General features: G+C 48.3%; 1 protein-coding gene across 20 annotated transcripts in view; it reads right to left on the reverse strand.

Moving 5' to 3' along the window:
• Positions 1-3,348: 3,348 nt before the first annotated feature.
• Positions 3,349-16,818, reverse strand: part of Ggta1 (glycoprotein alpha-galactosyltransferase 1) — a 78,187-nt gene continuing 64,717 nt past the window's right edge. For 19 of the 20 annotated variants that reach the window (XM_017591470.3, XM_008761702.4, XM_006234033.5 and 16 more), the window contains 2 exons: positions 10,584-10,721; positions 3,349-5,937 (listed from right to left, as the gene is read on the reverse strand). In XM_017591470.3, coding sequence (XP_017446959.1) covers positions 5,244-5,937; positions 10,584-10,721 — 832 coding nt within the window. In that variant the 3' untranslated portion in view covers positions 3,349-5,243. 20 annotated transcript variants of the gene reach the window in all.

Here is a 16,818-nt window from a genome sequence, read left to right on the forward strand (position 1 = left end):
CTTCAAACAGTAGCACCCTGTGACCACATAAGCACCGTGTCTCTCCTTTAAGTGAGCATTAAGATTATCCCCTCATTCCCATATGCATTTTGTATTAATTGTGGTATATGTAGGCTTGATTTTAGCTTATTGTTAATTTTACAGACTGCACAGCACATCTGCAACAGCACTGTCCACCCCACGGATGACCACTGCCAACCTCACCGATGGCCACTGCCAACCTCACCGATGGCCACGGTCCACCCCAGCCCATGGTCACTGTCCACACCACCAATGGTCACTGTGCACCCCAAGTCATGTGCACTGTCCACCTCACAGATGACCACTGTCCACCCCATCCCATGGCCACTGTCCACTTCACCAATGGCCAATGTCCACCCCACAAGTGACCACTGTCCTCTCACAGATGGTCACTGTCCACCACACCCATGGCCACTGTCCACCCCATCCCATGGCCACTGTCGACCCCACAAATGGCCGGTGTCCACTTCACCGATTGCCAAAGTCCACCCCACAAGGCCACTGTTGACCCCAACACATGTCCACTGTCCACCCCACTAATGCGCACTGACCTTCCCACACATGGCCACTGTCCACCCCACTGGTGGCCACTGTCCACCACACATGATCACTGGCCACCAAACCAATGGCCACTGTCACCCCACTGATGGCCACTGTCCACCTCACTGGTGGCCACCCTCCACCCCACTGGTGGCCACCCTCCACCCCACCAATGGCCACTGTCCTCTTACTCTTCCTACATAAAATCCAGAGCTCAGTTATATGAATTCCCACTAATGGACACCAGAGGTCAGGATTTCCAAGGAGAACCGGTTTCTGAAGTGATTATATTCTCTTTGGTGCTATTGAAGGTAGCAGTATGTGTAGACGGGGTGTTAATTCTTCATATAAGTGGAACTAGCTCTGTAGCTTAGTAGGCATAGTGTGGGGTGGACAGTGGCCATCGGTGGGGTGGACAGTGGCCATGGGTTGGGGTGGACAGTGGTCAACAGTTGTTTTCTGTTAGTGAAACCTTAAATAATGTCACACCAGTGGCCCCAACATTGGCTCTAATCACATTTCTTGAGATGGGGTGAAGGTTGCCACCCCGTGTAGTATAAATCACTTAGCTGTGTCCTTGTATCCACCCTCTTCATGCCAGTTGCATGCACACTCACGAACCAGTTAGGACAGGCAAAAATGCAGACAATGCCATTGCCAAATGGCTGGGAGGGCTGGGAAGGAAGTGATTCCCAAGCTGAGCCACTGATGAGTACAAATAGGACAAATAGAGACCAGCACTTACTGCGCTCCAAGCAGCAGCAAACCATGCTGGCCAAGGCACTGGCATAGAGCCTTGAACCAAGGCTGAAACCTCTGAAGTCCCAACTTGTGAATCATAGGAAGAAGGTCCTGTCTGCTAGACCATGAGGAGGGAAATCACAGCAGCAGGAATTCGTGAGGTCCCACTGCATCTCCAAGCGGGAAGCAGAGAGAGGTGTTGATGCACAGTCTCAGTCTCCCTTCGCCTTTTAATTCAGTCTGGGACCCCACATTGGCCGGTGGCATCCAGTTAGGGTGGGCCTTGTTACCTCGGTCTACCCAACCTGGCAACTCCCTTGTAGACAAGTCTTTTACACGGGGAGGGTGTGGCTAGCATGCCTGGGCTGGAAAGATGGCTCATCTGATAAAGTAACACGTAAACAGTAATCTGATCTCGGAGAACACACATAAAATGTCTAGGCATGCAGCGGGAATTCCAGGGTTGGTGAGGTGGAGACTGAAGACCCTGACCTGCCCAGTCTAACCAATCAACGAATTCCACTCAACTACAGGGCCAGCCAGTGTAACCAATCAGCAAGTTCCACTCATCTTCAGTGCCAGCCAGTCTAGTCAATCAGGAAACCCCATTCAAAAGATAGGGTGGAGAACAACTGAGTTAGTCATCGGGTGTCAACCCCTGTCTTCCACAGGCAGGCATACAGACAGGCACAAAGGCAAACAGGCACGCACACAAGCATGTGCACACGCACGCACACATATTTCTTCTGAGGCATGATGGGAATAGTTGTTGCTGCATTCCCCCCTCTTTTAGTAGATTCCTGTAAGGTAGAGCCTGTGAGGTAGATGTCAGAGAAGACATGGCACGTGGCAGACTGGACCTTCAGGAACTCACTGTCTTAGAGCGATCCAACAGAATGTCTCCCGTACAGAAGGAAGCCGCACTCTCAATTACTGGTTTCACAGGCAGCAAAGACCTTAGGTAAGGCTAGAAGCAAGATTCTCTCCAGACTTGTTCCCCTCAATGTCCTTGCTTTCCCTCCCTCTCTCCTGTTTCATCCTGAAGCAGCCCGCCCTCAGCTAGCAGTTCCCAAGGTCCCAGGACTTTGGTAAAGCACCTGAAATTCACTGTTTGGCAGTACTGTGTAGAGTATGCTTGGCCCATTGGAAGTGCCACTCTTACAGGGTGTGACCTTATTGGAGGAAGTGTGTCTGTCACTGTGGAGGAGGGGGTCTCAGCAGTGTGGTCCAGACCCTATTCTAGGCTGCCTGCAGAAGGCAGTCTCCTCCTGGTTGCCTTCAGATCAAGATGTAGGACTCTAGCTCCTCTAGTTACCGTGTCTGCTGGCATGCTGCTCCATGAGGATAATGGACTGAACCCAGGAAAGTGTAAGCCAGTCCCATCTAAACGTTTTCTTCTCTAAGAGGTGCCTCGGTCACGGTGTATCTTCACAGCAATCAAATCCTAAGATAGAAGTGCCTAGGCTCACCTCATCTCTCAAGCAGTCATTCCCTCTCACGAGATGAAAAGTACTGACGGTCTCAGCCAAGACAGCCCTCTGCAAACACGGCAATCGTTTTCATAGAAATCAGATTCCCTAGAGCCCACACAACAGGGAACCACATATCCAGGGTGGACGCAGAGCAGTCAGACAGTGCTCTCACATACTGTCTCTCTTCATGCAGGATCTGCCAGGCAATCTCATACGTGTACACACACACACACACACACACACACACACACACACGCACACACGCACACACGCACATGCACACACGCACGCACGCACACACGCAAGCACTACAATTTGGGAGTGGCCGTTAAGCCTGCTCTTTGTAATTTTGTCTTTGTAAAGAACATTTAAGGTACCTAAAAATCTTTTTTTTTTTTCTTTTTTTTTCCGGAGCTGGGGACCGAACCCAGGGCCTTACGCTTGCTAGACAAGCTCTCTACCACTGAGCTAAATCCCCAACCCCGACCTAAAATTCTTTATGATCCTAGACAACCATAATTGATACATTTGAACACCTTTGGAAGAAAATGCATAACAGGACCAGACCAGAATATACTGAGAAAATAATTTATTTGATTGTAAACCAGAATGTATATTTTAGAAATGTCTAAACATCACCTTTAATAAAATCCTAAATTTACTCATTAGGAATTTAAATTGTAGATGCATTTTTATTTAGAAAAATCAATTCGCTCCAAATTCCTTCTGTCTTCTCCCCTACACTTTCAGAACCGATTATTTCTTTGGTTCAGGACCATTAAACCCTCCCACTTTAGACTGGATCTAGCACAAGGTGAGAGATAGACAGGCAGAATTCTTAACAGATGTGCAGGCTCCACTTCCTTTTGCAACGCCCATTGGTTCGGGAATTCTGTGGGGTTTGTTGCCTTGGGATATGCGACTTTTTTGTTTTTTTAAGTAAGAGGTGGAACCATGTAGACACGCACAAGACCCTTTTTTATTGAAGCCCCACACACTGTTCACCAAGACAGTGCAATAGCTTTTTAAATAAATGGCTTAAAGGTAGAAACTGATGACCTAGACGGGAAGACAAGCAAAATATAAATATATGTGTACACAGAAATACAGATCGACTTATTTGCTTAAATACCCATATAGAGAAATGGTTCTCTGCTTCCCAGATACTGTGACCTCACGATACGGGTTACCCCCAACCACAGAATCATGTTCGTTACTACTTCATTAACTGTAATTTTGCTACTGTTACAAACCATAATGTAAATGTCTGTGCTTTCCAATGGTCGTAGGCGACCCCTGTGAAAAGGGTCATTCATACCTAAGGGGTCGCGACCCACAGGTTAAGAACCACTCATAGACAGGCTCTCACACTTCTCTCAGAGAAGGGAACTGAACCTTCAGCTGCTTGGTCGTGGTGACTGCATCTCCCATCGCCATGAAGTCAGTTAACCACGTTGCCTGGTACATCTGTCTGGCTGTCATACTTGCATAGTGCAGACAAGGCATGAGGTCATGTGACGGAGGGCTTTGTCTTCCGTCACTGGCTCCGTGTCAGTCCTCCATACTAGAACATGGTGGGCTGAGGAACTCTGAGGTTCAGAGCAGATGGTAGGACCAGATGATGACAGATTGCCTTCTGATAAAAACTGGGTCCTTCTCCTCAGTCCACTGAGGTACTCTCCTCCCCTCTCCACAGGACTCCACACACAAGGCTAACAATGTGAACAGGATTTGGGTAAAACAAAATGCACTTTCTGTTCGATCCCTGCTGTTGGTCGTTGTTGAGAAACCTGCCTGTGTTTGTAACTACACCAACACCATACCCTATGTCCCTCCACCAGAGCATAGTTGTCACCCCCATAGTTCCTGGGACTCTGAACATGTGCCACCAAGATACCTAGTGGCACTCTCTGCCTTCATTATGCACCACAGGGCCTGGACTGCCAGCAGCTCCTGGAAGCCAGAGTCAGATTTAAAGACTTTGACGATCTCATTGGTATCCTTCCTGAAGTCCTCTGGTTGCAAAACCTCTCTGTGTTTCTTTAGAATCTCCAAGAGGAGGAAGACAATGAAACCAAGGGGACGGAGCCCCCTAGCTCTGACCCAACCCATCCTGCTGCCAAATGCTTCTCTCAACACCCTGGCCTATAGTGAGTTATCTGACACACTGGACAGAATGTTCTTGTGTCTTCTTTACCTAATGCAAATTAATTTCCATTCCTGCTTATTTAGTTAGTATGACCCCCAAAACCCGGAATATATAAGGAATCACTGAGAATTTATACCTGATTACTTACCATAGACCCTCTCACATATTACAAGGCTCAAGGTTATAAGGAGAATTCATACGTGTATGCCATGGTGGTGGGTTTTGATTTGGGGACTTTTTTTTAAAGTTGAAATCAAGTGTTACTGCTTTTTAGAGGGATTCACCAGAATAATGGTGTCAGGTTTCCATCACGTTTGAAGTCAGACATTGCTTCTCACCAAATTATACTCTTTTGTCTGCCAAGCTATCTTGACATTTTTAATATCTGAGGGCAGGCCTATATGATAGTCCCAGCAATACTCCGGGGATAGGATTTTAGTGGGTTTGTTGAAAAGGAAGTATTTGTTGAGGTGGCTCTCGTCATGCCACTGGGCTTCTATGTCATGTTTCTTGTCCTGGAGGATCCCCTTAAAGCACTCCCTGGTGAGGTTCAGAATGTGAACGGGCGTTCCTCCAAAAACGGCCGCGTGGTAGTAAAAATCCCCCTCTCCGAATGGAATGTAGGCTGCCGAGAGTTCCCGCCTCTCATAGGTAAACTCGTCAGGGCTGGCCTTGTACCACCAGGCCTGGAGCTGAGCTACCAACTGGCCCAGGGTCTCCACACCAAAGTTGTCTTGAAAGACTTGGTCCACGTCCATGCAGAAGAGGAAGTCAACCTCGTGCTGGATGTGGTCCAGGATGTGCTCCCCGATGGTTTTCATCCGCATCATGCTTATATCCTGCCATCTCTTCTCAGACCTGATCTCGAACACTTGCAAGGAATGCAGAGGACTCAGATGGACGGCCGGCATTCTGGAGGTGTCGTCCATCATGACGTAAAATATGACCCGGTGGCCGACCATGAAGTACTTGTTAGCAGACTCCAGAAAGTCTTCTAAGTAATGCTCAATGTACCTGAAACAGAGAGGGCCATATTAAACCACATGCTCTTACACTTATGCAGATAATACGATATTTAATATTGCATGAGATGATCTGGATTGTTAGGAGGGAGGGGGTGGCTTCTCCACACGCCAGTGGAGCATCCAGGTCACTCACTGTCACTACCTGGTCACTCAGTCCTTGGGGAAACTGGAATGATTCCTCTCATTGCCAGCTTTGTTAAGGAATCCGGGCATGCACAGCCCTGCCTTCCTGCTCTTGGAGGCCAGCTGCCCTGAGAGCTCTGTGTTCTCACTCCTCTGCTCTGCGGAAAGGTTTGTGTTCTCGGATTTAGAAGCCTGCTGTCAGAAAAGGAGTTAGCACTTGAATACCCAGAAGAGGCCAGTGTATCTGCCAGGCCAAACACAAGACTCCCAGAGTCCTCTGAACACTCAAAACTCAACCTTGTCTGTTAGGTCAAACAGCATCACTGTCTCATCCTCCTCTGTGACACAGAGTGGTTCATACGGACGGAGATCTAATGCCTCATTGCATGGCCATTCTACAAACCTCTCATTGGCCTGTATATCGTCTAGACAAAAATGTTAAGTCCTGGGCTGGAGAGATGGTTCAATGGTTAAGAGCCCCGACTGCTCTTCCAGAGGTCCTGAGTTCAATTCCCAGCAACCACATGGTGGCTCATAACCATCTGTAAAGAGATCTGATGCCCTCTTCTGGTGTGTCTGAAGACAGCTACAGTGTACTTATATATAATAAATGAATAAATCTTTAAAAAAAATGTTAAGTCCTTTCAAATACTAGAACAATCTGGCCTTACACCTTATTTTAATTTTTTTCCCCTTGGGGACAGGGTGCCATGAATACCAGGCTACCCTGAAACTTACTATGCAGTCACAGATGACCCTTAACTTCTCATAGCCCCGCTGGGATTACAAGCAGGTGCCAGCACCTGCCATTTCTATGGTGCCTGGGATTAAATGTAGAGTGTCTCATACACGATGCAGCCATCCATCCAAGCTGCTGTCCAAACTACAGTTCGGCTATAGTTTATCATTTTCATCTTTTTACAGATAGTATTCTTCAGGGCTGGAGAGATGGCTCGGCAATTAAGAGTAATAGTTGCTCTTCCAGAGGACCTGGGATCAGTTCCCAGGACCCAATTACCCACACCTACATGGCAGGAAGCACACTACTGCCTGTAGCTCCTGTTCCAGGGGAATCCAATGTCCTCACGCAGACATACGTGCAGGCAGAATACCAGAGCATGTAAAATTAAAACTGGATAAAACTTAAAAATAGCATTCTTGGGGCTGGGGATTTAGCTCAGTGGTAGAGCGCTTGCCTAGGAAGCGCAAGGCCCTGGGTTTGGTCCCCAGCTCCAAAAAAAAGAACCAAAAAAAAAAAAAAAAAAAAGCATTCTTCAGAACAATTTTGAATTCGGAACAAAACTGAGCTGAAAGTATTGGGACATAACTCCTGCCTGGCATCTGTATAGCCTGCCCTACCAGAGTCACCCATGCTCCCGGTAGCAGGTTTGTGACATTTGTCACACACACTAATATAAGGTGCTTCAGTTATCCTGCGGTTCATGCTGGGAAGTGTGCAAAGCCACAGTGTCAGCTATGTCCACCACTGTTGTATCCCGAGAGTGTGACTGCCTTAAAAATCTTCTAGGCTCATGTTTTTTCTGCCGCTCCGTAGCCCCAGCTCCTCACAGGCACCATTCATAACCGTTGACACCAGAGTTTGGCTCTTCCAGAATCAGAATCAGAATTGAATGGTAGACAGTATGGCTCTGTCTTTACTTGGGGATAGATGCTCTGAGGGAACCCAAGACCAAAAGAAAGTTGGGAAAGAAAGAGGTAACTGGTTTCCACGTCCACGTCACTGTTCATCCTCGAAGGAAGTCAGGAAAGGAACTCGATAAGGACAGAACCTGGAGGCAGGAGCTGACGCAGGGGCCACAGAGGAGTGCTGCTTTCTGGTTTGCTCATCTGGGCTTACTCAGCCTGCTTTCTAATAGAACCCAGGGGCCACCAGCCCTGGGATGGGGCCACCTACAGTGGCACGGGCCCTTCCCCATCAGTCACTGAGAATGTGCCCTACAGGCTTGCCTTTTATGGAGGCAGTTTCACAGTTGAGGATCCTTCCTCTCAGATGACTCTAGCCTGTGTCAAGCTGACAGACTAGAAAGCACCGGACTCTTTCCAGCTTGGCTTCTCTTAGTGACAAGTGACCAAAACTTCCTCCTTCTTTTCTGTGGCTTGATAGCAGGGAATAATAAATATCCTGTTGTCAGAATTGATCAGTTTCCTTTCCCATTTGACTTGTTGGCTCCCAAGTTTTAGCAGTCACGAGGAAAGTTCCTAAAACCATCTATGTAAGCTTCTGTGTGGGCATGTTTTCAACTCTCGTGGTTTAAGGTCAAGGAATCTGATCAGGTTATGATCGGAACATGTTTTGTTATGCAAGCAACTGCCAAAATTTCTTCTGAAGTGGGTCGCCCCATTTTGTATCCCCAACTGCAATAAACAAGATCCCTATCACGGCACATGCTTTCCAACACTCAGTATTGTCAGCGTTATTTTTAATTTTTCACATTTTTATATTTCATGTCGATTTGCCTGTTTACTCCATCAAATGACATCACACGATGCCTTTTATAAGTCCAGGCTACAGACTGTCTTCTCTAGCCATACTGATGAGACTGCAGGGTGAGGGAGAAGTCACGGGGTCCTTTTCCAACCTTACACAGAGAACACGGACCGAGGTCAGCTTGCTGAGTGCACTAGTAGCCAATCGCCATGCTCCTCTAAATGCAACGACAGGCGCTTTTTTTTTTCTTTTGTTGCTGTCTTGTTTTCCTCAATACTTTTGTCGTTCGGTGCCACTGAAATAAGTGGTGCTTTTATCGTTGGGTCAGGGAGCTCAAGGGCTTCTAGTACTGGTTCTTTAGTTTGGGTGAACACGTCTGAATGTTACAGGAGAGCCTCTGACAGGACCCTGTGGCTAGAGGTCAGGACAGACCTCTGTACTCTGATCTCTAAGAAAGCCCAGTGTGCTCTGAAGCTTGGGAAACCATCCTTAGAAGCAGGGCAGGGAGGGCAGTGTCACGGTGACGTCTCACAGGCAGTTTAAGAGGCTGAAGCGCTACCGCTACCGTAGCTCCAGGCGTGGAGACTTAAAATCAAGCAGACAGCCAACTCCTAAGGACCAGACGCACTTTCTCTGGGGTTCCTAGTTGCTGAGCTGAGAGCACAGCTTTCCCCAGGATGTGGGAGGAGTCACGGGGCTCTCGTGTTGTCTTCTGTTTTGCTGAAGAGTTGTGATTGGATGGTTGATAGCACAGGGAAACTCTGGGATCTAATCAATGTGCAATGTGGCTGTCTTATGGCTTCGGTGCCCACAGGGTTTGCTGAGTTGAGCCCTGACTCCAATCCCTAAACAATACAAATTCCTGTGGTGAGAAGTCCAAACTCCACAGCCACTGGTTTCCACCAGGACGGCATGAGGCCTCAGGGAATGAGCACACTGGGCCATATTGGAACTTCCCAAAGACAAGAAGGATTTCTGGGCCCTGGGTGGGGGTCCTGGGACATCACCATAGCATCTTCTGTTAGGTCCTGTCTTGTCAAAGCTCAATGTCAGGTCAACCTGCTCCTTCCGCTCCTCTTGTCTACGGCAGGGGAGTCAACTTCCTGTTGATTTGTGTTTTATTCAGAAGTAATATCAACTCAGAGGCCAGGAGGGCAGAAAAGAAACAAAACCAGCAAGAATTTTCAATAGGTAAGGCTGCCAGACCTGAATCCCCAGAACCCACACTGTGGAAGGAGAGCGCCAATGCACCAAAACTGTCTTCTGCACACCCTGTCCTCAACCCTGGGCTTTAAGACAGGAGGAGCAATTGCGTCTCAGCCAATCAATGACTGCCATTTGAGGCCTTCCTAGAAAAGTCCTGGAGGCAGGGATGCTGTTGGTTCTGGGGACCAGGGGCATTGAAGATAGTTTCCCTCCACTGTATGGTGGGAATTGGGGGACTTACCTCCTGATTGGTTTGGTTTGGAACCCTGGAACAAGACACAAAGGTGCCTATTTTATACAGCAAAGCAGGCCTGATCTCCAGGTTCTCCTATTATCTCCCAGTCCCTGACATACCCTGCCCCAAACCTGAACCCTGAACTCTCTCCAGAGGCTCTTTCCTATACAATCCAGACATTTTTGTTCTCTCTCTCTCTCTACCTCTGTCTCCCTCCCTCCCTCCCTCCCTCCCTCCCTTCCTCCCTCCCTCCTTCCTCCTTCTCTCCTTCCCCCTTCCTTCTCTCTGCCCTTTCTCTCCTCCCTCCTCACTTCTCTCCCCAGGGTGACATCTCTGGCCTCAGTCCCTGGGGCCAGTGAACTCACTGGAGAGCAGCTTCCTAATAAACCTGCCTTTAATATAGTCTAACTGGCTTGAATCTGACTCATTTACTTGTGGAGAAATAACCAATCACCTACTATTGATTTTTTTCCCCCTCAGCCATCATTAACATGAAGGCAGAGGTGGACTGTCCAGTGACTCTGACAAATCCCAGCCTCTGTGGCGCCCTGGATCCCCTCACCAATACTTTGGTGGTAGAACAAGAAACAGAACCAAGGGTGAGTTTGTCGATGATGCTTACTTTCCCACAGCAAAAACTGTCAACCCCACAGTGATTTTCTGTCTGGCATAGTACTTTTCCAACAGAGCTGTGTCGTAAGTGCCTTCCCACACAATCGGCGCCTTCCACGGGGTCACCGTCAAAACCTCCGGGCGGTTCCTGGTGAGAAGCACACAACACTGAGTCAGAACCATTACACTAAGGTGTGCCGAGAGACTGGCCAGGGAAGAGGAGGCCAGAGAGACCGCAAGAAGGATAGGAAGCACGGTGCGGGTGGAGTCTAGGCGGGGGCCAGACACAGATGCATGGTGCACCTCCAACACACTGAAACAGAGTCAGGCGCAAAGATACCAAGTCCTGGATGGGTGGAATACAATTTCCATGGGCATGCCTAGCTTTGCCTGTTATTTACACCTAAACCTCACTGGTTCCCAACGCTGTTGTCTGCAGTGTGGACCTGGCCCTTATCTGGCCTATAGTCACACAGCTACCAACGGACAAAGCTAAGACTTGAACCCAGAGTCTTTCTCTTGAATCCAGTACTTTGAGCCCCAGTTTTCATCACTCCTAAGACGGACACTCGTTCAGCTGATAACATCTGGCTCAACCCCGGCTTTGCCTTTGTCCATTCAGTAGCTACTGTCGCATTTTGTTGGCACCGAACCGTGACAGGCTTTGTGTCACTGGTGTTAGGAGCTCACAGGAGCCACCAGCTCTGTGTGGTACTCACCTGCAGAGCTCTGCCCTGGTGGAACATTTACCCCCTTCCCATGCTGGCTTTATTGAATGATGGGATTTTGAAACAAAAAGGGGGAAAAATAATCATACAGATTCTATTTCTCAAAAGCAGCATTTGTAAACCTCATCTCCCTTATATGCCACAGCCTCATCTGCGGGGCCATTCGTTGACTTTGCCTGTCAAGGAAGGAAGTCTCAGTAGCTCTAACCAAGTCAGTCTTGTTGCTGGGTATGAGCCATTGTAAATGAGCAGACGGTGTCATGCTGTTGTTAATGAAAAGACTAGGCATGTATTTAATGTGTCCTGTATACCAAGAGCTAAGTACAGGCCTTTCCCTCACCACTTAGCCCCACCCCAGCCTGTGTCAGCACCCATTGTCAAGTCAAGTGAGACTCTGGAAGGGGAAGGGGACTGAGCCACTGTCCACTTAATTTATACAAAGAGCCAAACTAAAGTTTAAGCACTGGCCCAGAGAAATGATGAAATGGAAACTTGAGGTTCCTTTGGAAAGTGTGTTGTGTGTTGTTGCTGGGTGTTGCTGGGGCAAACATGTGACAGAACGTGTTGTTGAAGTGGACACAGGTGTGAAAAGCTAAGGCAGACTCCCGAAGGGACGTTTCACTGACACAGACACAGGAGAGAGGATGTCCTGCTAAGGCAAGCATGCGAAAGGACATGTGATGAAGGATTGTTTAATAACTGCACGAATGTATTGGTCTGCCTTACATTGCATAGTTGGGGTGCATTTGTCAGGACGTGATAGAGAGAAACGCACCACAAAATTCTGGTGATATGCCTCTTTCAGGGACTTGGCTGACTGGATGCAAGTGCTGAGGCAAGACCCGTGCTGAAGGCAAGGCACGTGGAGGACATGTGAGTATAAATAGGACTCCATGACAGAGACAGCTTGGCTTGCGGGTACAGCTAGCCGTACAATGCTTGTTGGTCTCCTGTCTTCACTGATCTTCACTTCCCTGAGAGAGGCCTAGCAGAGAACTTCTCCTGGCATTCCTGTTGTTCCCTCCTGCTGACTCAAGCCAAGGCTGAGTCCTGGCTGTCTCTCCTAGGTCATGTCACTGCTGTTGCTAACCCAACTCTACCGAACTGGAATGCTGGTGTATCCGTGAGGTGTTTGCAAGCAGATGGAGCTGCCGCTGCCTGCTGACCCGTGAACTGAACTGCCGATTTCCAGACAACGCAGATGGGAGTTGCTCCAAAGAACCTTTGTAACAGGTCCACTTTCCGCTTATCCTTTTTTCCCCACTACCTCTGGTGGGTGGTGGGTTACGAGGAAAGTTAAAGCAGTTAAAAACCATCATTAAAAATAGGATTTGGAAATTTTAAAGTCATGAAATGACACCCAGTTCTCCCCACGAGAGCCCTCAGTCCCAGTGGGTGCTCAACCCTGCCAGCCGCCACTCAACTGTGCGGCCTCTCGGGGCCCGTCTGCTGGAAACTGAATATAAACCCAGCGTCCACTTTGGCTACTTGAAAGGGAGAGCCTCCTCTCAGCGGGAAGACAAAACGGCGCTATTAAACATTAAAGCGAAATTAGAAATTGAAGCATTCTATTTCCTGGCAGTTAACCGTTCAGTTCCCACTGGCAATCCCAGCATGTCGGCGACCCGAGACTGAGAAGCCAGACGACAGCCTGGAAGTGCAGGTATGAGCAGGTGGGAGACAGGATGAGGGGAGACCAGCTTCTAGGGGGAACCTGTGTCTGAAGCAAGCTCAGTTACCAAACCCCACAAGCCTATCCCCCCAAAGAAGCCACTGTGATACTGTCAATAGCCTGAGCCAAGATTGCCATGATAAGGTTCTAAAGAGAGGTAGGAAATGGTGCCATGAGCCACTCAAATGACCTCCCTGCATGGGGCACTCAACACTGTGTGACTTCAGCATGTCCAGATAAACCACAGCAGGGCAAAAGCTTCTGAAAAAAAAAATACCACAGAACTTCTGAAATAAAGCATCTGGGTCTCTAGATTCAGAGTTTGTTCCCACCTGTATGCCTTTATGCACATTAATGGTATCCAAGGGCTATCGAGAGGAAATATTAAAATACTGTGTATTAGGCTGGCCAGGAGGCTCAGCAGGCAAAGGCACTTGTGTGGGACCTGACAACCGGAATTTGATCCTAGGAACCCACAGAGTGGAAGGAGAGAGCCAACTCCCACAAGTTGTCCACTGACTTATCCACGAGTGCCTTGTCACAGGCAAATCAATAAATCGATATTTAAAACTCTTATGAGCCGCAGAGTAGACTGAGGAAAGATGTGGAACACACACGACTCAAGCTGCAGAATCCCAGGGGAGAGCCGGTGGCGGCACAAACAGGGGAGGTGGCTGTGGAGTAGAGCGAGGACGTGGAAAGGATCTGGGAGAGAGCATTGATAATAGAATTATACTGTTGGCGGACAATGGGAAAAGTCTCCTAGGCTCGGACTGAGCTATTGACCGAGGTGGGAAATGAGAAAGAAGAGGGTGGGTGGGACTGAGAAGTCCATGTGTGTCCAGTGAGGTGGGAAAAGAGGGATGGCAGAGAGCAGGTCCGTGCGAGTTAGGGCTCAGAGCCACCTGGGCTAAAGACACAGCTGTGAGAGCCTGCCGTGGATGGATGTGACACGGGATACAGAGCTCACCGAAGAGGATTCGATATGTAGATGCCTAAATCTCCTGTGACAGGAAGAATGGAGAATGGGGACTGGAGAGATGGCTCAGCGGTTAAGAGCACTGACTGCTCTTCCAGAGGTCCTGAGTTCAATTCCCAGCAACCCCATGGTGGCTCACAGCCATCTATAATGGGATCTGATGCCCCCTTCTGGTACGTCTGAAGACAGCGACAGTGTACTCACATGCATAAAATTAATAAATCTTAAAAAAAGGAAAAAATAAAAAAAAGGGAGAATAGCAAAGAGGAAGTGGAAGATAGAAAACAGAGGTCACGACATGGAAATCTACGTTCCCTGCACCATGCCGGGTCAATGGTACATTACAGAAGAGGATACACTGATATGCACAAAACATCTATTTACTGATTCATTCTTTCATCTCGTCATTCACCTATTCAAGAAATAGATTTTGGTTCATTTAATGTGAGGATGGCTATCCAAACAAATACTTGTGTGCAATTGTATAGGTGTGTGGGCCCAATGTGGAGACCAGAGAATAATTTTGGTTGTTGTTCCTCTGGTGCCGTGTGTGTGTGTGTGTGTGTGTGTGTGTGTGTGTGTGTGTGTGTGTGTGTGTTTTAAAGACAGAATTTCTCCTGGCTTACTTAAAACTCAGAACTTAGGATAAAGTGGCTGACCAGGGCCATGCTAATCCACCTGTCCCCACATTCCAGTGTGATATTACAAGCGAATGCCACTACACCTGGATTTTGGTGGTTCTGCTGTTGTTGTTTTGTTTTGTTTGCTTGTTTTTAAATGCATCCCGGGGTCAAACTTGGGTTCTCATGCTTTCGAGGTGGCACGTAATTGACTGACAATATTTCCACAGCCCCCAAAGCAATATTCACTACACATTCACTTTCCGTTCATTTCAAAGTGGAGCTAAGTGGGGCATGAGGCAGCCATGGCCTGTCTTTCCCCTCTGCCCACAGTAATTCACAGTGCAAATGTCACAGTGAAACCGTCCCAACCTCTTCAAAAAGGTGCCCAGTGAACATCTTGAGCTGTCTAAGCCAGGGGCGGGGGGGGGGGGGGGAGACCACATCCCCATGGCTGTCTAGACTCTAAGCCTCATCTCCATAGTGACCATCTCTAGTTGTCTAGCCCCTGGAAATGTCATCTCCACAGCAGCCATCTTTAGCTGTCTACTCTCTGAACTTCATCTTCACAGCCACCACCTCTGGCTGGTTAGCTCTTGGACCTCATTCTCCATAGCAGCCATCCCTAGCTATCTACTCCCTAGACCTCATCCCCATCTAAGATACTTAGCAGAGCTGCAATGTTCCCAACTTTTTATACCCACAGTGTCTCCCAGGCAACCACCCCAGGCCCCGCCTACTGAACAAGACAGGCAGGATGGAATTTTCAGTCTTGTACACTGGCATGAATCTCCTGTCCTGAGAACTCAATGGGCTTGCCAGAGCCTGAGATCCCTCGCAGAGAACAAGGCACTGTTCTCTCCTTCCTCAACAGCTGTGCCTGCACCCCTAGAGGGGTCTCTTCCTCCGCTAGCTCCTGCAGTGCTGAGACAGAGCACATCCGGTCCTGTTTCTCAACCCTGACAGCCTCATCTATGACTACAGCTCTCCCTGCCACCCTCGGGCTGATGACACCTCATCCTCTATCTGCAGGGCATCGTCATGAGCCACTGAGGCCTTTCACCCAGAAGCCCCCTAACACCTACGCAACACAGTGCCACCACCTCTAAGGTCCTAAGCCTGTGGCAGTTCCTAGTGTCCACTTCCTAGCAAAACCACAAGTCACAAAGTCTCCCAGGGCTCACACTCACCCTAGGCAGCTCTGCTCACGCCTTTCCAGTCAGCTGATCACATGACCTTAATAATGGCAGCAAGTACACGAGTTTCACATCTACTGCCCCCTAGGACTGTGAAGTCCCCCCTGCCCTGCTTCCTCTACCCGCTCCCTACTTCCTGCCCACCCCCCCACCTTCTTCCCTTCCTCCTTGTCTTCTTTCTGTATTAGTCCTTGGGATAAACCCAGGCTGGCATGCATGCTCAGCACATATGTCTGCTACTAAGCTCTGTAGCCCCAGCTCTGAGATCAGGAGCTTCTTAAATGTACCCTTCTGTCCCCAACACAGTGCCTACCACAGTCATAATTTCTGGCAAGAACTACAGACTTGGTAGTAATCAAGAGAAGAAATAGTTTATAGTATATGAATACTATACTTTGTAGTACATGGTATAGATATATATGTATATATATAGTATAATATATACAGTATAGTATATAATAGTTTATAGTATGTATTATAGATATTAGATATATAGTATACACGTATATATACACAGAAACAAAATTCTACTTATTAATTAAATTAATCCCCTTAGTCCTGAGGGGATGCACTTTGATGGTCTATTATACTCCAGGGCTATGTGGACATGTGTGTGTTATGTGCATGTAGCGTGTGGGCATGCAGATTCCACAGCACACACGTAGAGGTCAGAGGACAACCACAGGTGACAGTCCTCACTTCCCACCATATTTAAGGCAGCATTTCTTGTTCTACTTCCTAAACCAGCCCGGCTGACCCATGACCTTCCGGGGGCTCTCTTGTCTGTGTTTCCACCTTCGTTCTCAGGCATCACACATACAGGCCCCGAGCCTGGCTTCACATGGCTTCTCACTAGCACGGCAAGCACTTTATTTACACACTGTGCCAACTTCACGGTCCCTTGTTTGTTTTAAAAGCCCATTTAGGCTCAAAGCGTGGGCTGGTTTCTAAGAACGTGAGTGGGTAAGTGAGCTTCAGTTTGAGAAACACCGGCTAACGTGTGCGAGTTTCTGATAAACGTGTTGTCTGCTTGTGTGAGGAGTGAATCCC

Source organism: Rattus norvegicus, chromosome 3 (assembly GCF_036323735.1).
Source record: "Rattus norvegicus strain BN/NHsdMcwi chromosome 3, GRCr8, whole genome shotgun sequence".
In the NCBI taxonomy this organism is placed as follows: Eukaryota; Metazoa; Chordata; class Mammalia; order Rodentia; family Muridae; genus Rattus; species Rattus norvegicus.